The sequence below is a fragment of the Macrobrachium rosenbergii genome, chromosome 35 (assembly GCF_040412425.1).
Source record: "Macrobrachium rosenbergii isolate ZJJX-2024 chromosome 35, ASM4041242v1, whole genome shotgun sequence".
Lineage (NCBI taxonomy): Eukaryota > Metazoa > Arthropoda > Malacostraca > Decapoda > Palaemonidae > Macrobrachium > Macrobrachium rosenbergii.
This window is the reverse complement of record NC_089775.1, coordinates 5939047-5958873: the sequence shown is the minus strand read 5'-3', so window position 1 is coordinate 5958873 and position 19827 is coordinate 5939047. Positions and strand designations below refer to the sequence as shown.

Genomic DNA, 19827 nt, shown 5'->3' with positions numbered 1-19827 from the left:
TGCTGCGAGAACGATTACGGCTGGACGTTTATTTCTCTCTTCTCTCTCTCTCTCTCTCTCTCTCTCTCTCTCTCTCTCTAAATAGTCAGTCTTATCATTGAGAGGTTACTGTAGAAGCTAGCTAACTGGTAAGGCTCAGTAATCGAGGTAACTGGTTAGTTAATGTTCTCTAATTATGCTAACTGCGTGAAGATAACTAATCATGATAACTGGCTAGAGTAACCAGTTGAAGGTAAATAATTAGTTAACCAAGCTAACCAACCAGTCAGTGTGAGTAAACCAAATTACATAGTAGAATGAAACTAACCAGGCTAACTAGTGGAGTTTAGCTAGCTAAGTTAAGACGTCAAGCTAACCATTGCAAGGTAGCTAAACAAGCTTAAACAATCAGTTTAACCAGTCAGTGAAACCTAACTTAGCTAATTAAACTACCCAAGGGGAGCTTCCCAATAACGCTAGCCAATCTAGGCAACCTTTGGAGACTAGCCAAGTAGTCAGGGATGTTTTTTTTAAACGACAAAACCACAGTCCAGAATAAAAAATAAAAAAAGGGCCTCTTTGAAACCAATTTGTCACTTCTCCGTCGAACATAAAATGACTTTGTACCTTACATCAGATAGATATTTTTTTTTTTTATGTTTTTAAAGTTGAAGGTCAAGTACGGGTATTTTACACCTTTAAAGTTTGTGATGTATTTATTTTTTGTTTATGCTTGTCAATGCGACTTTTCTTTGTATTTATATTTATATTAATTTTCTTCATATATATATATATATATATATATATATATATATATATATATATATATATATATATATATATACTTTATATATATATTGTTTTATATATATGAAAACTTTTGTTTTTATATTTTGTTTTGTTTTATTAACTATGAAAATCTGTTTGTTTTATATATTTATGAGTTTTATTATAATTTTAAGCATTGTCATTATCAAACCAGGCAACGGTTCGAATCCTGTTGGGGACGAAGTACTCTTAGCCACTTATAATGTAAATTGGGTGTATAGATTATTCCTAAGGTATAGTGAATTGGATATTGAACAATATATATATATATATATATATATATATATATATATATATATATATATATACATGAATATATATGATACATAAGTATGTATGTATACGCACACACGCACACACAGACACAGTACTGGAAGCGTACAATATTGCACCTGCGTTTGTGCGTAGGAAGTGTCCACAGCACGTAATCTTCAGCCGAGAGGAACTGACGCTCCAGAAACTGACTTTATCTCCTCCAAGGTACAAATTTTATGCCGTTCAGTTCGATTTTATTGTCGACCTTTCAGTCGGCATTTTGTTTCTTTGCTTATTCGTTTTCTGTGAAAGAAAACTATTACAGAAATGGCTCTTATTTGTCTGTCCGTCCGCACTTTTTCTGTCCGCCCTCAGAGCTTAAAAACTACTGGGGCTAGAGGGCTGCAAATTGGTATGTTGATCATCCATCCTCCAGTCATCAAACATACCAAATTGCAGCCCTCTAGCCTCAGCAGTTTTTATTTTATTTAAGGTTGAAGTTAGTCATGGATCGTGCGTCTGGCAGCACTTTCCGGAGGCGTCGCAGACTCACCTTCACTTGACCACATCTGGGGAGCAACTGAGCGCTGCCCGATCGGAGCTGAGAGTTTCATACAGCATTATGCGCTGTACAGAAAAGTCGATTGCACCGAAGAAACTTTTGCGCATTTTTACTTGTTTTATATAGAGAATAATTTGTATTCATTTCTTCACATTAGGAGTTTTGTTGTCGATATCCAACGGTGAATTTTATTCTTTTTTGTATGAATTTTGTTGCTCCGATTGGCCTTTGGGACAACCTCCTTTCTTTAGTTATAAATTAAATAACCATTTCTCTCTGCTATAGAAACTTTGGTACTCTCTCCGTCTTTCTGTTTTCCCCAGTTCCTTTCATGCTTCTTCCTAAATGCAATTTTAACAGGTTTTTCTTAAGTGAGTTCCATCTTTGTTTATCTGTTCAATTTTTGCGTCAGATCTGGGCTACATACGGACATTAGGTTAGCCACCTAATATGTCATTGTATGCGGAAAATATTTTTAATTTTAAGTTTTTATATTATTATTATTATTATTATTATTATTATTATTATTATTATTATTATTGTTATTATGATTATTATTATTATTATTATTATTATTTAGTTCAGTGGTGTTGAACTTACGCACAAGTCATCTCTATTATTATTATTATTATTAGTCATTATTTTATTATTATTATTATTATTATTATTATTGTTGTTGTATTTGCTGACCTTATGTAAAAAAAATTTATATATATCAGGTCCTCTGTCCATTTTTGGCTTGCAGTCCGTCAATCTTCCATCCATTTTTGGAAAGAAATACAATAAAAAATACATAATAATTTTTTTAAAACAGGCTTATATTCTACCGAGATACTGGGAGAGGTCACTGCAGGGTCACTAGAGGTCACTGCTGACCTACTGATCATGTAAGGTTTTATTGTCACTGGGATTGAGTAACCAAACAAAATTTCAAGTCCATCGCACGAAGGGAACAGGTTGAAAATTGAGTTACAAGATTTGAGGACAGACAAACAAACAAACAAACAAAAGAGCAAGCTAAATAAAAGCGTATAAAGAGCAGTAGAAGAAGAGGGATGCAGAGACCGTCTCACCTTCGCTAGCGGCGATCAACCTTTAGAAATTGACTGGAAAAGGTCCCTTAGTCTAGTACAGGGGTTAAATAATCTATCAGCTCCTATCGATTTCTGATGGTGGCGATTCGCGTTTACCGGTTGCTCTGATCTCTCTCTCTCTCTCTCTCTCTCTCTCTCTCTCTCTCTCTCTCTCTCTCTCTCTCTCTCAAGTTCTCTCTTGCTTTCTCTCAAGGCATCATTTGTTTTCTCTTTCTCTCTAAATCTCTCTCTCTCTCTTCTCTCAAGTTATCATTTGCTTCTCTCTTTTACTGTTAAATTTTCTCTCTCTCTCTCTCTCTCTCTCTCTCTCTCTCTCTCTCTCTCTCTCTCCATTTAAAAAAAGATAAGTAAAAAAATCTCTTGTGCCCTCTCTCTTGTCCCGAGTTTTGAATTATGTTGTCCTGCAGTCAGGCTGGAGAAGGGCGTAGGTCAAGCAACCTCACACCCCAAAAAATACTTCCCTAGAATTGAAAGTTTAAAAAATAAGGAACAAATTAAGGGTGAAAAGGTTTTAGGTAAAATCATTTTAATCGATTTTTCTATACAACTTATATTACTGCATGAAACTCAGCCACGGCCCATGAAACTTTTACCAACCGGCCGGTGGTGGCCTGTGTTGTTGCATCTACAGTAGTGCCAGATGCACGATCATGGGTAACTTTAACCTTAAGTAAAATAAAAACTACTGAGGCCAGAGGGCTGCAATGTGGCATGTTTGATGATTGGAGGGTGGATGACCAACATACCAATTTGCAGCCCTCTAGCCTCAGCAGTTTTTAAGATCTGAGGGCGGACAGAAAAAGTGCGGACGGACAGACAAATAGCCATCTCTATAATAGTTCTCGTTTACACAAAACTAAAATAAAATTAAATAAACCTTAATGAACGCAGCGTGTTCTTTCTCACGAACGTGGCATACGACACGAAAATAAACACGAATCGGCATGCGTGTCTGTGTTAAAAGGACTCCCACTTACATAATGCTTCGTGGTACTTGGCTAATCGCACCTACGGTTGCATGGTGCCGAGCTTGCAACAGACCTTATTAGTCCGGTGCATAGCGGCAGTGAGTTATAATGAGAACATAAGTTTTTTTTTTCATTTTGTAAACCGTAATATTTTCTTGAAGGATTGTAGGGACCGGGTGGTGATTTTCAAGGATTTTCGTGGACTGATTGATTAGTTATGTTGACTGGCGTTGCGACTTGGTATGGTCTAGTTATTTAGGTTTTGATCAGTCACGTATGGAAGGTAATGGAAAATCGATAAATTATCAAAATGTATATTTATGTAATTGTATGTATGTATATATATGTGTATATATTCATATATATACATTTGAGCCATCGTGTATAGGCAGAACAGTGAATAATTAAATCTGTATGTAGGACATATCCCTATTTCATCCATTGCAAGATGACCCATGCATATTTTATCGCCATTTCCCGAAAGGGCTCCGTCCCCGCCGGGACTCGAACCCCGATTCCTAAGCATATAGAACCGTCTGTTTTCGTAATAAATCCCCGTCTGGCCATTCTGACATTTCGTCGGCCAAATAAGTAAAGTAATCGATGCCATTGGTGTCGGGAGAGAGATCTGATATGCAAAACCAGTTTTAATTCCTTCCTCGGAGGCCAATCGGGGGATTTTTTAACTAGTACAGACTCGTCCGGAATGGGGTCGTTTGAGAGAGAGAGAGAGAGAGAGAGAGAGAGAGAGAGCTAGCTCATTGTGTATGAAGATAGAAGAGAGAGAGGGAGGTCATTGTGTATGGAGAGAGAGAGAGGGGGTTCATTGTGTATGGAGAGGGAGAGAGAAAAAGAGAGAGAGAGAGAGAGAGCTCATTGTGTATGAAGATAGAGAGAGAGAGGGAGGTCATTGTGTACGGAGAGAGAGAGAGAAAAAAAGAGAGAAAGAGAGAGAGAGAGTGTGTACATCCTCTATTTCGTAAAGAGAGTTGTTTGTCCCGAGAGATGTTGAACATATAGGAGAATGTTGAGACACAAAGGACAAAGATTATTCTAGAGAGAGAGAGAGAGAGAGAGAGAGAGAGAGAGAGAGAGAGAGAGAGAGAGAGAAATCATAGCCACATTGCTGTCCGTTAGAGAGAGAATTATAAAGCAACTTGATAAAAATTTTATCCGATGATTTTCTCCCTATCTTGGGTGGATGCCTTCTAGCCTATAGTATAAACAGAAAATTGTTTTATCTCTCTCTCTCTCTCTCTCTCTCTCTCTCTCTCTCTCTCTCTCTCTCTCTCTCTCTCTCTCTCTCTCAATAAATAAATAAATAAAATATCTGATAAATTTTACAGATATCATAAACTATTCCTCTCTTACACAATGAGCTCTTTCTGGTAAAACTGAGGTATACTTAACTTTTCTCTCTCTCTCTCTCTCTCTCTCTCTCTCTCTCTCTCTCTCAGACAGAGAAAAGAAGCAGCCAGCGGTCCTTCTGAGGAGTCCTTTGCCTTTCTTTGTGTCTAAGAAAAGTTTTAATTGCTCCGCTTGATAAAAAAAAAAAAAAAAAAAATAATGAGAGTGATTCTGGCGTTTTTAGTTTTCTGTAAAAGAGGACTGTTGAGATGGCCATTTGTCTCTCCGTCCTCAGATCTTCAAAACTACTGAGGCTAGAGGGCTGCAAATTGGTATGTGTGATGACTGGAGGGTGGATAATCAACATACCAATTTGCAGCCCTCTAGCCTCAGCAGTTTTGAAGATCTGAGGGCGGAGAGAAGAAGTGCGGACGTACAGACAACTAGCCATCTCTATAATAGTTCTCTCTTACAGAAAACTGAAAACTTGAATGAATCTCTTCAAAGTTTGAAATGTGTAGATCAAACATTCGTTTGCTTTGAATATTCAACAGATCTCAGAAATATTCAGATATCCGACAACAACCTTTTATTGTCAAAGCATTTATATAAAGTTAAATTATTCTTGACAAGAGTAATTCTCGAGAGATCTTCTGAAACGTCTAGAGTTATGAGGTCAAACTTTTGTTGTCGACCGATCTCCTTGTCACGAAGCTCTGTTTATCTGCAGACTTTCGTTTTGTGAGTAAGCATTGAAATGGAATTGGAAAATGAAGGAACAATAAATGAATGAATATATATATATATATATTTATATATTTATATTTATATATATATATATATATATATATATATATATATATATATATATATATATATATATATATATATATATATATATATAATTTACTGTAACATTTTATCTTGTTTGTGGTTATGCGTGTGTGTATGTGCGCCATGTGTGTGTGTGTGTGTATGTTTGTTTGTGCGTGCACTTGCCTACGTGCTTGCGCGCTTGAGGGCAGGCAAAGCTTTGTTCAGACACTGGAATGGGCGACACTAGACGCTAAATGAAGGTACTTAGGAGCTCTGGTAAGGAGCGGTAAACCCATTCCAGAGGCCATTTTTACACAGCCTGAATTAAACAGTGCGGAGAGAGAGAGAGAGAGAGAGAGAGAGAGAGAGAGAGAGAGAGAGAGAGAGAGAGAGAGAGTTGTTGGGAATTGTGGCTCGACTGGCGACTCAGGTACGTCAAGTGCCTTCGGCAGTAAGCCTCGTGAATATCAGTGGTACAGGGCGTGGAGCTAGCAACCGCATCCCAGAAATGAGAGAGGCTGGACGAAGGCAAGGCTTCAAATAGAGAGTAAATGAAGAGAAGGTGTTCTGTTATTTTATTGCATTTTTTGTCTATTTATTGTTTTCATCTACGCGTTCTCTTTATGCACATACTGAGGCTACTTATTTATAAATCTTTGTTTGTTTTGAATAATAATAATAATAATAATAATTATTATTATTATTATTATTATTATTATTATTATTATTATTATTATTAAGGTGACCCCTGAATTCATCCTACCGATTTGGAATATGTTAATAGATAAAGTATCTGATAATATTAACAATATCAACAACAGTTATAAAGAACGATATTGGTACGTTATTGTATATTTTCTTCCATGTGACTGACGGTTCTTCTAAACGACACACCCACCTCTTCTTAATTACAGGTAGTGTGGGCGGAGCACACCTGAAGCATGATCGTAATTCGGCCCCGTCCTCTCCCCAGCTGGCTGCGTCCAGATCAGCCGATTCGACTCCATCCAAATTCGTAAGTTTTGCAACATTCTGAGTTTGTTTACTATCGGGTTCCTTTAGGAAATTAGGGTAATGTAAATGGTTGTTCTTTTAGGAAATTGCTAGCTGGTTTAGGGATTCCTTTAGGAAAATAAAATAAGGTTTAGAGATTCCTTTAGGAAATTAGGGTAATGTAAATGGTTGTTCTGTTTAGGATTTTTAGGAAATGGGTAGCATAATTGTTAGAGATTCAGCTTTAGATTCCTTTAGGAAATTAGGGTAATGTAAATGGTTGTTCTTTTAGGAAATTGCTAGCAGGTATAGGGATTCCTTTAGGAAAATAGGTTGTGTGAATAGTTGTTCTTTTAGGAAACTGATAGCAGGTTTAGAGATCCTTTAGGAAAATAGGGAAGTGCAAACAGTTGTTCTTTTAGGAGATTGATATCAGCTTTAGAGATTCCTTAAGGAAAACAGGGTTGTGTGAACAGTTGTTCTTTTAGGAAACTGATAGCAGTTTTTGAGATTCTTTTAGGAAAACAAGCTAGAGTAAATAGTTCTTTTAGGAAAATAATAGCAGTTTTAGAAATTCCTTTAGGAAAATAAGGTAGTGTAAATAGTTGATCTTTTAGGAAATTAATGCCATCTTTAGATTTTTTTTTGTTTTGTTTTAACAGCGGAATTTTCAGCGGTTTTAGATTTTCTTTGTTCTTAGCAAAGGAATTTTGAGCAGTTTAGCAAAGACTTTTACAGCAGTTTTAGATTTTATTTGTTTTTAGCAAAGAAGCCGATAGTTATTTTGGATTCTGTTTGTTCATAGCGAAGAAATAAGGAGCATTTTAACATTTTATTTGTTCGTAGCGAAGAAATTTTGAGCAGTTTAACATTTTGTTTGTTCTTAGCGAAGAAATTTTTTGCGGTTTAGCAAAGAAACTGACACTAGTTTTAGGTTTTATTTGTTTCAGCAAATAAATGGATAGTAGTTTTATATAGTATTTGTTTGTAGAGAAGAAATTATATGCAGTTCAACATTTTATTTGTTCGTAGCAAAGAAATTTTTAGCAATTTAGCAAGGAAATTGAAACGATTTAAAGATTTTGTTTTCAGCAAACAATTGGATAGTAGTTTTAGATTTTACTTGTTCGTAGTGAAGAAATTATGAGCAGTTTAAGATTTTATTTGTTTTCAGCAAAGACATTGGTAGTATTTTTAGGTTTTATAATTTGTTTCTTTCAGAAAAGTTGTTAGATATCTGTTTTGGTTTTTGACTGTTTGGAATCTGAAGATTAGATACAGACATTTCATTTATGAAAAACTTCTTAGATGTATAACTTCAGTCTTCTTGAAATTGTAAAGTGTTTTTTTATGTTGTCCTGAAGAATTTTTCTTCCATTCATTGTTTGAACTTAGCCAGGCTGTGACTCACTACAGTCGATTAACTACCAGATACAAAGTATGCTATTCTGAACAACAAATTCACAGTGATATTTGACGAAACATGATTGAACAGTATAAATACGAATATATATATATATATATATATATATATATATATATATATATATATATATATATATATATATATATATATATGTGTGTGTGTGTGTGTGTGTGTGTGTGTGTGTGTGTGTGTGTACTATTTGGGCATATTTTCTCTCTTATCCAATTTCTATTGAATTAAATGGCATTGTTCGCAGATCCTATCTTATCAAGACTATGAATCAGTCTATATTCTTCATTTTCTCTTACGGCAAGCTTCTCAGGAATAAGGAGAGATCCTTCGGGAAAGAACAAGTAAATGGAAAGAATCCCGAATGATCTTTCCTTATTCCTGAGAAGTTTGCCGGAAGAGAAAAAGAAGAATATAGGCTGATTCAAAGTCTTGTTAAGAAGATAGTATCTGCGAACAATGCCATTGACTTAAATAGAAATAAATAAATAAATTTGTATATATATAATATTTAATCTGTGTGTGTGGGTGTGTGGTTGTGTGTGTACGCGCGCGCGCGCTGAAATGTACGGCGGAGAAAGACGACTGTCCAGACGCCCAGTCCCGCGCTAATAATCACCCATAACCCGCGTCATTGAATGGGCCGTATTTACCGGGTCTATTTACAAGCGAACCTTTGCTAATTCCATTCCCGTTTGATCCGGAGGACTTCATAAAATATGGACAGCGAACCCTGGCCTGGAATGCCCCATCGCAGGGCCGGAATAGGAACGATCATAGACTGGAATAGGAATCATTGAAATTGATATGACGTCTATTCGGCGTTTTTGTTTTTCCCGGGACGACGAATAATTGTCCGGATCAAATTCTCTTTGACGAGACAGGAATTAGATTATTGGGGGCTTTTTTTCAATACGTCTGCCTGAGAGGGAACACTTTTACCCTTTATTTGCGGCGATTACGGGACGTATGGGGTCGTCAATGGGGGCGTTCTGGGTATAAGTAGGGGCGCGTTCAAGAGCGCAATGGACGACAATGTTTACTAATGATGATTATTCCTCGGGCGCTCGCGGCTTTACGGGCGTTCGCTCCGAGCGACGCTGGATTAAGCTTATGGGCTGCACCGGACGTTGTTTATCAAGACTGTCCTAATTTACGACCATTTTCCCATCGGAATGAAAAAGGAAATCACGGGTTTTGGAGGATTTCAAAACGGGGATTGACTCTTTCAGCTTAAAGGGCTGGCGAGGAATATTTATAATCTTATTTTCCTCAAAATAAAGTAAATAAAATCTTTATTGACGACACGCGATAATTGCAAGTGTTAAGTGGTGGTCGGAATTATTGACTTAATTTTTAAGGATCCATAAACAATATGATAAGCGATTTCACTGATACATATATACATTTTTTATGTATACATAGACGAATGTTAAAATATATTAGATATTTCAGGTACTTGAACAGCGAATTATTCAGTCTGAAATATAAATAGATTCAGTGACCTAAATACATAATCACGTAATTAAATATATAATTAATCTTTAGTCCCGAAGATCCATATAAATCAACCTGTTTCGTTTCAAATGATCCATAAACACGGGGCTGTTTAGTTTCAAGAATACGTAGGCAAATCCATTCTCTTTGATGGATACATAATCATAATCATATTTGGTGTCAGGGATTCATAAATACTAAACTTTGTGGTTTCAAGGATTCATAGGCTCACCTACGGATCACAGTGATCCATAGATAGCACGAACCCGGAAACGGGCTTTCTTCTATCCCGAATGAGAAAGGAACAGGTGTTATCATTTGAAATACTGATGTTAACTCCAAGGGAAAAAATAGATTATAATCATTGCCACATTCATCCTTAAATGGTAATTAATAGTATGTTATTATTATTATTATTATTATTATTATTATTATTATTATTATTATTATTATTATTGATACAAGTTGAATACAGGAATAAATACGTGTCATGCAAATAATTACACTCAAATAAAATGTAAGGTCGAAGGGCTCAAATGCCACCTCAAGAAGAACTTGTGGAGTAAAAGTCCCAACCAATGACGTGACTTCTCGCAGACTTCTTAATTCCACTTTTCCTTTCCCTTCCTCTGAAAAGAAAGAAGAAGAAGAGGAAAAAGAAAAAGGAAAAAAAAAAATCAGGCAAAACCAGCTGTCAAAAGTGGTTCTTCTGCGCGTCCTTGCCCTCGTAATCGATACGGTTCCGACCCAGTCAATTTGCCCTGGTAATAGGATCCTGTAGGACCTAACCCCCTCCCCCTCCCCCAGGTTGTTCTACAAGCCCCCCCCCACCAGGGGGCGCCTGCCAAAAGCCAGTATACCCCATTTCTAACTTGTGGCAAAATAAGTGATCGGGGCGATTTTGTCCCAAGGCTGGTTCAGTTAATTCCCTCACACGTCTGATGAGTGAAGGGATTCTTTCTTCTTCTTCTTCTTCTTCTTCTTCTTCTTCTTCTTCTTCTTCTTCTCTGGCCTCTGCTCAATTTTGCTTTCATGAGAAAATGACTTTTGGCGAAAGTAATGAGAGAGAGAGAGAGAGAGAGAGAGAGAGAGAGAGAGAGAGAGAGAGAGAGAGAGAGAGAGAGAGCCAGCCAGCCTTGGGAAGTGGGCTGTTCATTGAAGTTTTAAGATTTCATTGAAAGGTGTGTGTGTGTGTGTGTGTGAGTGTGTGTGTGTAGAGAGAGAGAGAGAGAGAGAGAGAGAGAGAGAGAGAGAGAATGTCATATGAATAGGCAATGGGATGGTGATTACCTAGTCAAGGCATGCCCTTATACACTTGAAGGATTTGTATACATCTGCTCTCTCTCTCTCTCTCTCTCTCTCTCTCTCTCTCTCTCTCTCTCTCTCTTACTGTTTCCAACCTAGCTTCGATTCACAACAGTCGGCTAGCGGCCATGTGTTGATTTATTATTTAGGACAACAGAAACATACTAGATTTGTCTTAAGAATATCCTATCAGCAATACCCTCAGATAGTGTAAGAATGATTATAGCAGTGAATACCATTTGTTTAATCTCAGCAGCCATCCCCTGCATCCATACTCTTCCCTGAAATTATTATTATTATTATTAAATTATTATTATTATTATTATTATTATTATTATTATTATTATTATTATTATTCAGAAGATGGACCCTATTCATATGGAACAAGCCCACCAAAGGGGCCACTGACTTGAAACTGAAGCTTCCAGAGAATATTAGGGTGTTAATTAGGAAGAAGTAAGAGGAAATAAAGTGAAATACACAAAGAAGAGATATCACTTATTGAAAAAAGAAAAAATAAACTAATAAATAGATAAAAATGTATCAAAATCCAAGAAGAATAGTATTAGGGTGGTAATGCATTGGGCACCCTCGCTTAAACTTCTGAAGTTGTCCGAACACTGAGCAACGGTGTCCTCCAGTCGCGTACAGGACTCGAACACGAGACTTGAAGACGATCTCGTGTTGACACGGCACCAAGCGTCCGACACAGCCTGGATAGCTTGTCACTTATGTTTACACTCGTGTTCACGAGGCATTTGATCCGTGTTCCGACGTCTTGCAACGATTGCAAATGCGTCTTCTAAACTTGTAGGTTTGCGCCGTTCTGTTCCGGGTCAGCGAGCGATTTGGAATCCGCCGGGCGAATTGGCGCTTTCTCGCCTGCGTGCGAAGCGGGAATTGGAATCGGGTAGACGAATTGGCATCGTTTGAGTATTGGGAGTGTAATGGAAGGATTGGCATCATTTTGTGTTGGCGAGACGAATATGGGAATTAAAGAACGATTTGGCATACCTTTTTATATTGGTCGTAAATATGTTTCATCTACTGTAATAATAATAATAATAATAATAATAATAATAAAGTGATTTAACGAACTGGCATCTCTTTTTTGAGTTAATCAACTATATAATTATATATATATGTGTGTATGTGTACGTATGTAATTATATAAATATAGAGATATAGAAAAAGTTTATTTATTCAGCTTTCAAAGAGACCATCTCTCTTCCTCCTTAGAATCCGGAAATTGTGTACAGAAACTTTTGCTTAACAATAAAGACTAGAGAGAATTACCATCACATTCTTAACAGCTAAAAAAAAGGCACATTCTTTATTTTTCAGACATGTCACTCAAAAAAAGTATTTAACTTAGAATTGCCTTGATATATGTTTAAAATTCTCGGAATTTTGAAATAAAAGTTTTCCTGTCTGTGTGTGTGTAAGATGATTCTCTTGCGACATATTTTAAAACAGCGCCGGTTTTAAACGTATCCTGTAGAGTTTGATAATATTGGCAGTTTGGTAACAAAGCCAGATTCGTAAATGAGGAACGCTTGTTCAGGCTATTTTATTTCAAAACTCTTAAGAATTTTAAACACTGATCAAAGCAGAGACTTCTTTTTAATAATGTCAAAAATAATGTGGCAGTTATAGATAAGTTGTTGAAGGAGATGGTCCGTGTTTTTTGAAAGATAATATATATATATATTTCATTTTCGTGTTTTTTGGGTATTTATATTAATTTATATAATATATATATATATATATATATATATATATATATATATATATATATATATATATATATATATATATATATATATATATATATATATATATATATATATATATATATATATATATTCTCGTAGACGAACACTTGTTGAAGGTTTTAACTACATTTTCGAGCACTTTGTCAAACAATAATCCCAATCTAAAGATACTTAACTATTCATATCAGTTCCCTTGTTCCTTATATAGCGATTCCATGCCTATTTTAAATAATAATGATGCTAGTCTCACTCATTAAAATGACCCAATAATCGAAAAGTCAGATCACTTGAGGGGAACTCCACATCCGGCCCGAAAAGAGAAGAGATAATAATCCGTCTCTCGGCAATTAATGAAGTCAGTCCGATTCTTCGCTTGAAGGAACTTTTGGTCTCATATCAGATGACATCAAAAAAGAATTGGCGATGATTCTGAGGGTGGCTGGAGGTGGGGGAGTGGGTGGGGAGGGGCCAGGGTCGTCCAAAACCTCTGGAATGGTGCCTGAAAGAGGTTTGGAATAGGGGGAGGGGCCATGGTAATCCAAAGCCTCTGGAATGGTGCCTGAAAGAGGTCTGGAACAGAGGGAGGGCCCAGGGTGGTCCTCAGCATCTGGAATGGTGCCTGAGAGAGGTGTGGAATAGGGGGAGGGACCAGGGTGGTCCAAACCCTCTGGAATGGTGCCTGAGGGAGGTCTGGAATTGGGGATGGACCAGGGTGGTCCAAAGCCTCTGGAATGGTGCTTGAAAGAGGTCTGGATTAGAAGGAGGGTCCAGGGTGGTCAAAAGCCTCTGGAATGGTGCCTGAGAGAGGTCTGGATTTGGGGGATGGGCCAGGGTGGTCCAAACCCTCTGGAATGGTTCCTGAAAGAGTTCTGGAATAGAGGGAGGGGCCAGGATGGCCCACAGCCTCTGAAATGGTGCCTGACACAGGTCTGGAACAAGGTCTGATGGTCTCAGGGCGGGCAAAATTGGTCTCAATCCAGTTGGCCCACTCTCTCGTAAGTTATTGGAGAAGAAGAAGAAGAAGAAGAAGAAGAAGAAGAAGAAGCAGTCATTTCCCCAAGACCTCTCATGCAGAGGCAATAAGACATCTGCCCTGATTGAATACACGTATCGTACCGACAAAACCACCGTTGCGTGAAGTGAGCCCAATGGAGCCAAGCTAATTCTCCTCAATCGGAATTATCGGAACTTTTATTGGAATTCTTGCAAGTTGGTCGATAAGGGGATTCTGTAAGGAGTAGGATGCTGCGAAATGAAGCTATTATTATTATTATTATTATTATTATTATTATTATTATTATTATTATTATTATTATTATTATTATTATCTAGGAGGACAATTCGTGGATTTGTACAAAAGTATTTTAAGATATTAACGGGAATTCAGTAGGCCCGTTTGAAATCATTGTTATTATTATTATTATTATTATTATTATTATTATTATTATTATTATTATTATTATGAAACGAATCAGGCTAATAAAACCTGGATATATATATATATATATATATATATATATATATATATATATATATATACAGTATATACAGTTTCAGTATTATGGCGTTACAACATTGAAGGTCAACAAGAGGAACATAAAGAAGGTGATAAGCCCTTTGCTATGGGATAGCGACTTTTTCAGTGCTCAATTCACAGTCACGGTTGAAGTGGGTTATATTCCTGTCTCAGATTTCATTTGGGCGTCCTTGAGTGAGAGAGAGAGAGAGAGAGAGAGAGAGAGAGAGAGAGAATTAGGAATTCGACCGGTTTGGTATTATGGGACAAGCTTGACATTAATGGATAGGTAATTGTTTTCAGCATGAATACTGGAAATTTGTGTGCACTCAGAGAGAGAGAGAGAGAGAGAGAGAGAGAGAGAGAGAGAGAGAGAGAGAGATCTATGTTCCTTTTAATTTATCTTGCAAACACACCCAAAGATATTAGACGTGCAATTTTTTCTCTGTTAAACTGGATCCCCATAAGTGGGTATTGCCGTCAGTTCAACTGACGTGGTGCACTGTAAGCATTCCTAAAGGTTGTCTGCAGCGTCCCATTTGCCCCTGGTTGTACCCACTTTGTAGGCTTTCACTTGACCTCCATTCCCTCTTTCAGCAATTTTGCTGTCCAGCCACTCTAACTCCCTCTTTCCACTGTCCTACTGGACTTATTATTATTATTATTATTATTATTATTATTATTATTATTATTATTATTATTATTATTGTCTCCGAAAGTATCCAAATCTTGTCTCAGAAAGTGTCCGAATTTTGTCTTGAAAAGTATCCGAATCTTGTCTCAGAAAGTATCCGAATTTTATCTTGAAAAGTGTCCGAATCTTTTCCCAGAAAGTGTCCGAATTTGGTCACAGAAAGTGTCCTAATTTGGTCTCGGAAAATGTCCTAATCGTGTCTCAGAAAGTGTCCGAATTTCCTGTCAGAAAGTGACCGATTTTCGTCTCAGAAAGTGTCCGAATCTTGTCTCAGAAAGTGTCCGGATCTTGCCTCTGAAAGTGTCCGAATCGTCTGTCAGAAAGTGTCCGAATTTTGTCTCAGAAAGTGTCCGAATCCTTATTGCAATAACCCAGAAGTTAGTGCGTATTACTTGCCTTGCAACGCGTCAATGCGTATTTTAAAGACCTTCTAGAGTCATTGGGTCCTTCTACTCATGCAGATTGTCAGAATCATTATGCTAATAACTGCCTTGAAGACCAGTAGCCTTTTGTGATTCCTATTGCAGGAATGTGTACACACATTCAATAATAACATCAATATCACTTTTTATCTCTCATTGAGTAGCCTATAAAGAAGGCCGCGGTGAATATAGTCTTACCTTGGCTTGAGAACTGCCTTTCCCCCGTTGGGCCATTTTGTTTGTTTGTTTGTAACCGCGCAAACACAGAGAGCAGTATTGTATTTGCGGAGCAGAGATGAAGTCTTCACTTAAGACCCGCGGAAGTCGTTGTGGAAAGATTAGTTTGGGCCGTAATTGATACTCAGAGGTTGCAAATAGGCTTGTGCTCTCTTGGGGCGAACATTCAGAGCTCTCTCTCTCTCTCTCTCTCTCTCTCTCTCTCTCTCTCTCTCTCTCTCTCTCTCTCTCTTTGTAAATCTTTGCAAAGCGAAGAAACCAACCCAACACGGAAACGAGAAAACAAACAAACGAATTATTGTAGTGGCGTTGCTGAGGGCAGCAGGAGTTTTGTGAGAGAAAGAGAGAGAGAGAGAGAGAGAGAGAAAACAGATCCCTTTTTAGCCAATAAGGAGATTATTATCGACGTTCTGTTATCCGCCGAACGGGAAAGCAAGAACGGAAGAAGAAGAAAAAAAAAAAAGGAGGAACGGATTTGCTAAAAACGTCTCCTCGCGCCGAACGCTTCCCTCTGCGTGCTTTTGTCTGTTTTTAGAATCCTTGGCCGAAGGTCGGGGGATGCAGGGGGCGATCAGCAGCAGCCTTCTTCTTCTTCTTCTTCTTCTTCTTCTTCTTCTTCTTCTTCTTCTTCTTCTATTGGCTGTTTTGCCTATCCTTGCCAGAGACCCGTTGCCACTTTTGTGGTCGAACCGAATACGAACATTACCGAAAAACATTCGTTTTAACGCAATAGGAACCAAGGCACATATTTATTTGCATTTTATATATGACTTTACTCAAACTGAGAGTCTGATAAGCTAAACAACCGCTTTGTTTGTTTGTTTGTTTGTGCCTGCTGTCCTTGTCACGAAGGAACAAAAGCAAAGCGGCTGCGCGCAGGCTTTGGTTGTTTAATTGTCCGTCCTCTTATCATTAACCTTGTGGTTGTTTGTCCTTATGTTATTTAAACGGTTTTGCAGTTTTTAGCTAATTTTATGTCATATATTGTATTTACACGTTTGACGTCTTAAGTGATTTTGTCATTGCTTGTGACTTGAAGCGATAAAAGCAAATATTTTTGTGTTTTGTTAAGAGCAAACATAGACATCTTTATTTGTTTTCCTCCTTAACTTATCTAATTGTTTATTTATTACCTATTGCATATTTGTAACACCCATCAAGCATTTACTCTCGGATAATCTGTCAATTCAAGCCTCTGAACTTGCTCTTTGCTTCTGTTTTTCCAAAACTTATAACCTTCCATTCTTCAAGAGGCAATTCTTTTTTCCATTTTCCTTCTCTCTTCGTGTCTGGGCAATAGAGGGAGAGCACCAATCTGAGGGTTGTTGAGCTGTGTACTCCATAGAGCATTACAAGTTTCCCCTGAGTGAATTTGGGGAGTGGTGGGCTAATGAATGTGGATTGCGCATGCGTAAATTCAGAGGAATAATTAACTCAAAATTATGCTTTTTAACTATTTTTATTGGATGGTAATAGTATAATATTACAAACGCTTACTTGGGTGTATAGATTATTCAAAGTCTGTGTAAGTTTGATATTTTTCCTCATCAAGACATGCACCTACGAACAAGCTTTGAAAAATCTATTAAACTCATGAAAAAGACAATTATATTTACTTAAATATATACAACCGTTTTCCTGTTCCTTCAGAGAAATGAAAAAACTAAGTACAAGAATCGTTTGCTGAATAATGAATTGATAAAAATAGCAGTTATCGTGAGTTTTATACAAAACAATAAAGTCTCGTTGTTTAAGTGCACAAATTAGTGAGCGTGGTTATTTATGTTCGTTTCCCCGACTTTAGGTTACATTTCTGCAGCTTTCGGAAACCTTGCAAGGATACGGGAGGTTTTGGAGCTGGGCGTAAGTAACAGGATTAACCAGATTTTCTATTTCTTTTGCGTCGCTCTGGACTAACAGCTGTCGCTTTTGCTGTTTCTTTGGTTATTTATATATAAATTTAATTATATAAATATACGTACATTTATATGTTAAGCTAAATCACTTGCACAATTGGACTTTGCATTCATACAAAGAATAATAGGATCTCGTTAAAGCAGGATGGTATCTGAAGGAGATTTTACTCAACGAAAGTTACAAGCTTTCAAGGACTGACTGCCTCCATCGTCCACTATATTATATGTAGTATATAATCAATACATATAAATATATTATATATACATATATATTTATTTGTAAAGACAGAAAGAGATCAGTGACAGACGAAGAAAGGAACAAGATAACTAAAAAGAACTAAAGAAAAATTCTTTTAAGCCAAGCAACGTTCCCTTCTAACACTTAAATATAGTCTACCAAAGAATTATGTTGGTGATAACAGTATATTTATATTCAAAGTTCAAACACATTTCCAGACACCTCACTGTACCTCTGTTGACGTAAGCAATTAAATGGGAACCTGGTTGTTAGTTGACTGTGATGAACTGGAAGCAGGGTGGATGAAGGCATGAGTGTAACAATCTCATCCGTTATGACTTGCTCAGTAACATCCACGGGGTCAAAATCCTTGCTTATGTCTCTTGATGGCTGAATGGGTATAGTCACTGTCATCTTTGTATCTGTCTGCAGAGGTATAGGACCGAATCCTGGTCGGGGTAGTTGCACTTAACTAAGGTTCTATTGTGTAGTTTTCCAAGGTTAAGTGAGCTTGGGCTTCCTAATTTAAAATACTTTGTAATATCATGTGTAAGATTGACAAGTTAGTATATATGTGTGTTTATATATATATATATATATATATATATATATATATATATATATATATATATATATATATATATATATATATATATAATGTTTGCATTACACAGTGTTCTCTCAAGAACTCACCCTTCAGTCCCTGTATAATTGGGACGTGAAGAGGACAAACCAGAGACTTCAGGAAGAAGCGGTGGGGGCGGGCGCATCGCCCCTCTGCCGTTGAAGTGACGATAAAATTAATTTATTTGGTCCCCGAATTTATATGTGACAGTGTATCGTCCCTGTAGGGGACAGGGGATCGGGGTGACCCCTTAGGGCTTGCTAGGGGCAGGGAGGGGGGGTTCACACCCCTGAGGGGTGGAGAGTAGAGGTGGCGATCTCGTTAAGAGAGGTGGAGTGGTCATCCTAATTAAAGGGGTAAATTGTGGAGTGATTGTTTTGCCCTCATTACCATCCGGGATAAGGGTGGAATTGGGGGATTTCTGGAGATATTTTATTTGGGTGCTGAGAGAGAGAGAGAGAGAGAGAGAGAGAGAGAGAGAGAGAGAGAGATTTAAAAGAGGATTAATTGACCCCAAGTGTACGGTTGCTTTATAGAATGCAAGAGATTAGATGCTGTCATATTTATTATTATTATTATTATTATTATTATTATTATTATTATTGGTTTTGTTAAACAGAATGGCAGTTTCTGTTCAACAAAACCTGTATTAAAGAAGGTCCTTTTCCTAATTTTACATTATTATTATTATTATTATTATTATTATTATTATTATTATTATTATTATTATTATTATTATTATTATTTACAATCTTCCTTTTGTTCTCAGAACAGGTGGTATCATATTTACCTGTACAGTTGGCAGCAAATCTGGTTTGACAGTGGCCCACCACAGTTGGCTTACTTCTAGGTACACAATTCACAGTTAGCTTATTTCTAGGTGCACAATTCAAGCTCAGGTCAGCAGAAACATAATAGGATTTAACTGAATGTGTTTAAGGCCCTCCAGCTACTATGGGAATCTAAACCTCTTTGCACACTGATTATTATCCAACTGAATATTATTTTCTTTTGCAGAATCTATGGTCACGGATCAACAAGAAGACCAAGGGTTCGTTCAAGCCAGAGAAGAAGAATTCTAGGAGCGAAGAAGGGTGAGTAAGCTATAGAGCTCCCAGATTATACACCTTTCTTGACGTACTATCAGTCTAATCTCTCCCTTCCTCTCAACATGTCCAGACCACCTGCTACAGCGCATCCAAGTTACATATCTTTTTCACTAGTCTGGTTTCTCAATCTCTGATCGATAAAGCTTTAATATACAAAATACTCAGTAATCCTGATTACTAAATAAGGACGGATGGTACTGTGAATCTAATGAGGAA

The 19827-nt window shown here is 37.1% G+C and overlaps 1 protein-coding gene across 7 annotated transcripts in view; it reads left to right on the top strand.

Moving 5' to 3' along the window:
* The window catches only part of LOC136856436 (disabled homolog 2-interacting protein-like), a 439969-nt gene that overhangs the window by 386186 nt on the left and 33956 nt on the right, over positions 1–19827 (top strand). For all 7 annotated transcript variants that reach the window (XR_010858331.1, XR_010858330.1, XR_010858329.1 and 4 more), the window contains 2 exons: positions 6764–6864; positions 19520–19596. Coding sequence is in view for 3 of the 7 variants with exons in the window: in XM_067134311.1 (XP_066990412.1) it covers positions 6764–6864; positions 19520–19596 (178 nt within the window). In the remaining 4 variants the exon portion in view is untranslated. The remainder of the gene's footprint in view (positions 1–6763; positions 6865–19519; positions 19597–19827) is intronic.